The 7,371-nt window shown below is 42.4% G+C and overlaps 2 protein-coding genes across 2 annotated transcripts; both read right to left on the bottom strand.

The window, feature by feature from the left end:
* Window positions 1–2,308: 2,308 nt before the first annotated feature.
* Window positions 2,309–2,761, bottom strand: LOC137405063 (uncharacterized). The gene has a single exon (XM_068091288.1). The coding sequence runs from the start codon at window positions 2,759–2,761 to the stop codon at window positions 2,309–2,311; it is 453 nt and encodes a 150-aa protein (XP_067947389.1).
* A 21-nt stretch (window positions 2,762–2,782) lies between these two features.
* On the bottom strand, window positions 2,783–5,328 carry LOC137405062 (uncharacterized). The gene is made up of 3 exons (XM_068091287.1): window positions 5,228–5,328; window positions 3,688–4,251; window positions 2,783–3,296 (listed from the first exon to the last, which is right to left on the bottom strand). Exons 1-3 carry the CDS (start codon window positions 5,326–5,328, stop codon window positions 2,783–2,785), a joined length of 1,179 nt encoding a protein of 392 aa, XP_067947388.1.
* Window positions 5,329–7,371: the final 2,043 nt, after the last annotated feature.

Below are 7,371 nucleotides of genomic sequence, written 5' to 3'. Positions count from 1 at the left end.
GTGAGTTCTCACAACCATAATTTTTACACACACACAGGCACACACATGTGCACACAGACACGCACACATGCACACCCGCACCTGCATGCATGCACGCACACACATGAGCACACGCATGCACACACGCACACACAGCAGTAGTACTTATTCATGGTATAAACTTTAATACTTTAATGATATACTTTAAACTAAAAATAGCTGAATGCTAAGTACCAACTATTCCTATACATTATATAAAAACTAGCTGCATTACCCGTCAACGGGAACAGATTCACGTACAGCAAAAGGTTTATTGAGAGTTGTCTTTCATACTGTAAAACAACTCCAAATATGCAGTCTACTAAAATTGTTGGGCTGATCAGACTGCATACACATATGCAGTCATACATGTCAATCATTTTAGCAAGAACAATAGAAATCTGCAATGTGTTTTACAGCTAGTCTACAATGCATCAGTCTCAAACCACTAAAATGGGAGTTGTCCTATTTTTGTACAGAGAACTGATAATGAAATTGACATTGCTAGGCAAACTGTAGTTTTTTCAAACTGGCAGTATTGAAAAATTGTGCATGCTTTAAAAAATTCCACAAAATATTTTGCTATTGCACTGCTGAGCTATCGCCAGCATTTGTTGAATGGAGACATCTACATTCACTATACATGACTTTTAAAGTTCTACATCGAATGGAGACTTCTAACACTAATCATGGCTCACCAGTTCTTTGTCTAGAGCCTATGTTTTGACATGGCATATACAAACAGTGCAGCAGTAATGTGGTTGTATTGATAAAATTTATTATCAGTAAGATTTACATGTATAACAGCACAGACAGTATGATGTCAAGGCAGATAAAGCATTAACACCTTACAATAATAAAGCATAACGCCAACATGATAGCCTTTTCATGGGACACAATAAAGAAAACAAATTCATGAAAATATATATATACTGAAAAATATGCTAAAAAATGCTGCATGTGGGTAATATGTAGGTGTAGCAGTACATGAAGGACATAGCATGACACAATAATAACATAATGTTAATTTAATGCAAATATGACATAACAATAACACAATGTTAATCAACGCAACACTTGCGGATAGACAACATTTTTTGTTTTTTTGTCGGGTGTATGAACAAACAGTTTTCGGCTTGTGCCTACTCTTGAGCAGGCAACGTACAGCTGGCCATGGCTAAAGCAGGTAGACAGTAAGATGGTACCAGCTACTTTGAGGGATTGACCTTGCGACTTGTTGATGGTCATAGCGAAGCAGACTCTGATGGAGAACTGAATCTTTTTAAATTCAAATGGTAGATCCGTTGGAATAACTGGGATCCTTGGGAATAAAAACAGATTCTTCTCCACCAGATGCTGAAATGATTTTGGCCTGAATGACGTGCGAAAATATTTGCATAACAGCTAGCCGAGTGTCATTACACAACTTTGGAGGATTGAAGTTGCGAAGAAGCATGATTGGTGTTCCTATCTTTAGCTGCAATTTATGGCAGAAAGTCCGGGCAAGTCCAGTGGGTTTAAGAATTCCGCAGGATATTCTACAGTAGCGTCATCAGTCAACGACGTATGAACAGAAGTGAAGGTTTTTGAATTGCCAGGTAGTTGGGCTAAAAGCTGTGAGTTTATGGCAGCAGCTGCATCATTCCAGGGGCAAAGAATAGCTCGCTCAGATAACCAATCAACATCTTGGAACCTCTGTTGCAGATTAAGGTAAACTCTCTTGAAGTTCCTCGATTGAATCCACATAAGTGCCGTAGCCATCAAGTGACACCGAACCATCCTCAGCACTGACTGGCAAACGCCCTTCGCCAATACGCAGCAGTCCGGCAGCGAAATGTGCACTAGTTTCTTCGCCAAGAATAGCGGCACGCATGTTTCGTGTCAAATGCAAATGCACAACAGACGGCCACAAGAATGATGATTTGATACATGCATTTATCTCATCGGCGGGTGTGCCTCTTTGTATGACAGGCAATGTTTGGCGGAAATCTCCAGAAAGTAAAAGAGCTACCCCACCGAAAAGTCTATTATTTTCACGCAAGTCCTTTACTGTAAGGTTTAGAGCTTACAATGCGAGCTTGTGCGACATTGTGCACTCATCCCCCACAATAAGAACACATTGCTGCAAAAGTTGGGTAGTTTCGCTGTGCTTTTTGATATTGCACACAGGATTCTCAGTTCTGGCCAAATTAAGATGCAGTTTCAGGGCTGAATGCGCAGTGCGATCACCAGGGAGTAAGGTAGCTGCAATGCAAAATAAAGCTACAGCTAAAGCAATTTTTCCAGACTCTCATACTTTTGCCAATATAAGATTAGTGACGAAGGTTTTGCCGGTTCCACCTGGTGTGTGAAGAAACACCATGCCGCCACTGCTTTGTTCAATTTTTTCCAAAACCGTGTGATATGCAGCTCTTTGCTCCTCTAGCAGCAGCGGTTCATTGGTTTCAACATGGTGACGGAGCTCTTCACGGTCATATGCTGTTTCGCGTAATATTTCCCCGCGCACAACAAGTTGCTCCACTCTAACAGGCCTGGGAAGTCCATAAACTGAGCGGTTGTTGTTTGTGACCTCGAGCACTTGGTCCTCAATAAATATAAGAGCAATATTGAACATTCTATCTGTGAACTGCAGTTGTTGATCCTGAAACAGTTTTCGCTCATGAAACAGGATGTCTTCAGCCAAATGTTCTTTAAACTTTTGCCACAGCTGAACAGGGTCAGAAAGCTGGCAGGCGCTCAACATAATAGCAAACAACTTGCATAGTTAGGCAGGTGACCGTACAGTTGCAGCTTCTTCCAAGGCCTCCCTCCACTGTGCATCATCTTTCAATAGCCCCAAACGCCTGCATGTTTCATGGAAAGTGGCGCAGACATGACCTTCAACAGTTCTTAAATGGTGAAAAGACACTGGGCCAACCACGTGGTGCAGTATTATTCGAAGAAAGAAGCATTCACGATTGTTAGGGTGAACAGTGTATACCCGTGCCAGGGCATCAGTTTGATATATGCCAGGATGATCAGGCACTGAAGATCCTTGAACTCGTCTCTTCCAGCATTTTGTAGATGCGTCAAAGGTGTAATAGGCTGGCAATTGGCAGTAGAGAAGCGTCCTTGCAAAATCATCAAGTGTACAAAGTTTGAAAAAGGCTGTAAGGGTAGTGTCACGTGGTTCTTGAAGTTGTTGCTGAAGATTTGCTTCAGTGAAATACACTCTCTGGCCATTCTCAAGATGGACACTCAGATGCTGGACAGTCGGGTGTCGTGCATGAATGGGGAAACTGAAGATGCGCTACATTGCTTCATTTGCACTGATGTACCTTCCACTCTCATAGCGAGCTACTTCATCAGCCTGTTCTCCATCTTTCTCCAAACCGAACACTGCTTGATCACTAACTTTATTGACATATTTGCAAATGTATTTGATGGACTTCACTGAGTGGCAAAATTCGACATTGATGTATGCATTGAATACTTTGGACAGCAAAGGGAAGTAAGGCACTATCCATTTATTGTCCAAAGTGATGTCGTAGGCCTCTCCAGCAGCTTGCAAAGTGTGTTATTTGGTGAAACTTCCATCATCAGTAGAACGACGACGATACAATGGATACCCATCTATGGCAGTAACTGTGTTTTTAATGAGAGCCTTAAGGTACTTCTTGGTACATGTACCGTCTTTCATGCAGGGTGAACCATTGTTTAGCTGGCCACATAGACCCTGTGCTTGGTACATGGAACCATAACCAAGTTAGAATGTGTGCATTAGGGAGTCCACGTTTCTGCCATTCAATGGTGTAAATATGGCATCGGACAGCGCCAAATATTGCACCGGTGGTGATGTAATCCATTAGTTGCTTTAGTTTTAGGTGAAACACTCTTGCAACCACATCGTGTCTGTCATAGCTTTGCTGACCAGGCAGCAATTCATTGGAAATCTCATCCCATTTGCTGTTGCAGGTAAATGTGATGAAAAGGTCTGGTCTGCAGTAATGTCGCACATATGTCATGGCATCCTGTGTACGCTCGTGCATGTAGCGCGGGCAACTAGTAAAAGACGAAGGTAAAATTACCATGTTACCTAGTCGGTTTGCATTGCGATCATCAGCCACTGCATCATGTAGGTAGATGTAATCATCAGCTCTTAGCCGTGTCTGATTGTGGCGGATAAAGCTAAGTCTTTCAGTTTTAATTTTAGCGTACATGTCAACTTCAAACTGGAACAGCAGCTTTCGGCACCTGTGAATGTAGGTAAAACTACCAACATGAACCATCAGTCTGCTAGCATAAAAATCTATAGCAGAAACTTTTTGTGTGCCTGGCTCTCCTGTGCAAATGTCAGTCTGTTGCAGCTGAAAGTTGTAACCACCGTCACTTCACCAAAAAATGATAGGATACTGAGGGCGCCATATTTTCTGTGCATCTCCGATATCCTCTGCAGCTCATTGCTATGTAACTGCAGAACAATATCCTGACTTTCAAACTGCTATCCAACTATTTGAATGGCAGCTTCATCAATGACAGGAGCATTGAATCTTCTTTCGTGATCTCCAACAGAGTGTTTTTCAGCATGAATGACAAATCGCAAGCCATCCGTGTTTTCAGGCAGCCTCTTCCGAGCAGTTTTGAAATCACGTACATATTTATTTTGCTCGTGTAGAACATCCTGCAGCTCACGAATTACGTTTAATCACACTCCTTCAACAATACCACGCCGACGTTCTGCCTCTGCCTGCTGGTCACCCATGAAATAGATTTGCAAGAACTGTAGTTGCTCACCCGGTATCGGAAGCAAGGATCCAATCAAAGAATAGACTTGACCATGAACCTTGAAATTTGGGTTAAATCTAGGCTTATCAATGGTTTTAGCTCCAAATGATGTCATTTGAAAACAGCGTTATATTTTTGTATATTCCCCAAAAAATGTTCAGAATCAGGATTTTCGCCTTGGAATAGGTGAGTCAATACAGATAGAATAACCTCAGAAAGTTGTTGTAGGCAAACTTTCTCATTGTTGCAACAAATGCCTGGTCTCTCGTCTTTCCAACATAAAGCATTACATCTGGAACATTTTTTAGAAAATCGTCCTATAAAGATTTTTTGATAGGCCCTATACTGTGTTGCAGGATTTTAGTCATGTGCAAAGTTTTCTGCCCATGCACGGCGCCTGGTAGGTTGTGGCTGCCAAGCAGCTGCTGTAGTTAGCGTATCTTGCCGTGGGAGTCGCTGCTGGGTCGACTCAGCAGTCTCTGCACTTCTAACAGCTGCAGCATTTATTCCGGCCTGCTCTCGATGTACCTGTGTTTGTTCAGCCATTTCTGCTCTTCTAGCAGCTGCTATTCTGTTTTGTTGTAGGCGTAGCTGTGTTTGCTCTGCAGTTTTTGCACTTCTAGCAGATGCAGTAGCTATTTTGTCTTGTTGTAGGCGCAGTTGTGTTTGCTCTGCAGTTTCTGCACTTCTAGCAGATGCAGTAGCAGTTTTGTTTTGTTGCAGGCGTAGCTGTGTTTGCTCTGCAGTTTCTGCACTTCTAGCAGATGCAGTAGCTATTCTGTCTTGTTGTAGGCGCAGTTGTGTTTGCTCTGCAGTTTTTGCACTTCCAGCAGATGCAGTAGCAGTTTTGTTTTGTTGCAGGCGTAGCTGTGTTTGCTCTGAAGTTTCTGCACTTCTAGCAGATGCAGTAGCAGTTCTGTTTTGTTGTAGGCATAGCTGTGTTTGCTCTGAAGTTTCTGCTTGTCTAGCTGCTTATCACAGTTCTACAAATTTTGCACCCACAACACAACAGAGTAAAACATGGTGAATCTTTTGATACCAAATAACTGTAATGAGAATTTTGTTGCAAGTAAGCCGTTATGTCTATCATGGCATACCTTTGCCATGTGGCCCACTCAGATCTGAACCATAGTAGCATGAGCTCCTGATTGCGTCACAATTTGTTACAAAATTTTCTAGTAGGTTCTCAAGTGAAGATTTTTTTTCTAATGAAGAAACCCTTGTACTGTGTTTCAGCTATGTTTTAGGAGGAGATCAGATGTATATTTTATGGTGATGACAATTTAACGTGTGATGCATTTCGGTCACTTTTGCCATCACATATAAACAACACTGAACCAATCGTGAAGTATTGTTAACAGCTAAGAGGTGAAGTTTGTGGTGGACGCCGGGTCATGACTTCATAACTCGTGTAAAATTTTTTATATGTAATGTCTTGCATGCTGTGTTGTTTTTTGTTTTATATAGATATTAATTTGTCCATATACTATGTCGTGATTATGTCTTCATTTATTGCTTTATTATAACTATGCCAGCGGATTAGTAACTCCATTTATTACTAATGTTATGCAGTTTTTACTCGGTTCCGTTAGCGAGAATGGGTGAGTTTGTTGTATATATAGGAGCGCGCTCACTTAGTTGGGCGGAGCAGAAAGCCGTACGCTCCTCGGCTAGCGGAATTTCCTTTTGTAATAAAAACTGAATGAAACTACACGCATTCTCTTCTCTGTATGTAATAATCTAGATCATGCCAAGCAAAGACCAGCAAATTCCTTTACACTAGTGTCAACGAAGGAATTACACAAAACCGGCAGGCACCATCTAAAAATTTGAAAATAAACTTTCGCGGACCTCAGTAGAGGAAAACTGGAGTAGTACAGCAACCACTGGAGGTTCCGAATCTGACTAAGATAGCTGTATGGCTATCTCCAACATTTGTAAATAAACATGGTGTTTTAAAATAAGCAAGTTATCCAGCACTCTAGAGAAAGGTTGGTGACTGGCATTACGCCAACCACTCCCCACTCTGTAAGATGCTCGATACTGCCAAAACGGCTTAAGCACTCCAAGTCAGGTCACGATCGTCTATAACAGTCCCCCTCACTTAGATAGAAGCTCAAATCATGTCTCAAAGGAAGGCAAGGAGTGTAGACCGAGACACAAATCGACTAACTGACGCATTTGGTCAACTTGTCAGATTAAGTCGGAACCCGGGACCAACCTCCTAGTTCAAAGCGCCCAATTATAATAGCGTCGGAGACCCCGAGTACTTCATTACCAGATTCAAAGAAATCTCAGCTGCAAATTGGTGGGCCGAGGGGCTAGCACACTGCAACTCAGAGAGGCTTTGAAGGGAGAAGCAGAGTCCTGCAGAAGGGCAGTCGGGGTGGCAGCCATCTTTGAAGCGATGCGAGTCCGATTTGAAATATCTCCCCGACAAGCCCGAGCAGAGTTGAGCAGTTTAAAAAAGGGACTCAAACATCCCTGCCGGAACACGCAACAGAAATTGAACGGCTAGTCCAAATAGCCTGCGCAGAACTGCCCGACCCGTTCAGAAGGAACATGGCCAAACAGTAGTTCTCGAACTCC

The sequence above is a fragment of the Watersipora subatra genome, chromosome 9 (assembly GCF_963576615.1).
Source record: "Watersipora subatra chromosome 9, tzWatSuba1.1, whole genome shotgun sequence".
In the NCBI taxonomy this organism is placed as follows: domain Eukaryota; kingdom Metazoa; phylum Bryozoa; class Gymnolaemata; order Cheilostomatida; family Watersiporidae; genus Watersipora; species Watersipora subatra.
Note: the sequence above shows the minus strand (reverse complement) of the source record. Positions and strands in the feature narration are given on the sequence as shown.

Bases quoted from the DNA above. Each gene is read 5' to 3' on its own strand.
- LOC137405063 (XM_068091288.1), bottom strand. From the start codon at position 2,761: ATGTTGAGCGCCTGCCAGCTTTCTGACCCTGTTCAGCTGTGGCAAAAG.
- LOC137405062 (XM_068091287.1), bottom strand. From the start codon at position 5,328: ATGGCTGAACAAACACAGGTACATCGAGAGCAGGCCGGAATAAATGCT. The intron at 4,252-5,227 runs GCAAGATACGCT...CTACATTCACAG, and splicing joins ACCCAGCAGCGACTCCCACG to GTGCCGAAAGCTGCTGTTCC. The intron at 3,297-3,687 runs GTACATGTACCA...GCGCATCTTCAG, and splicing joins TTCACCCTGCATGAAAGACG to TTTCCCCATTCATGCACGAC.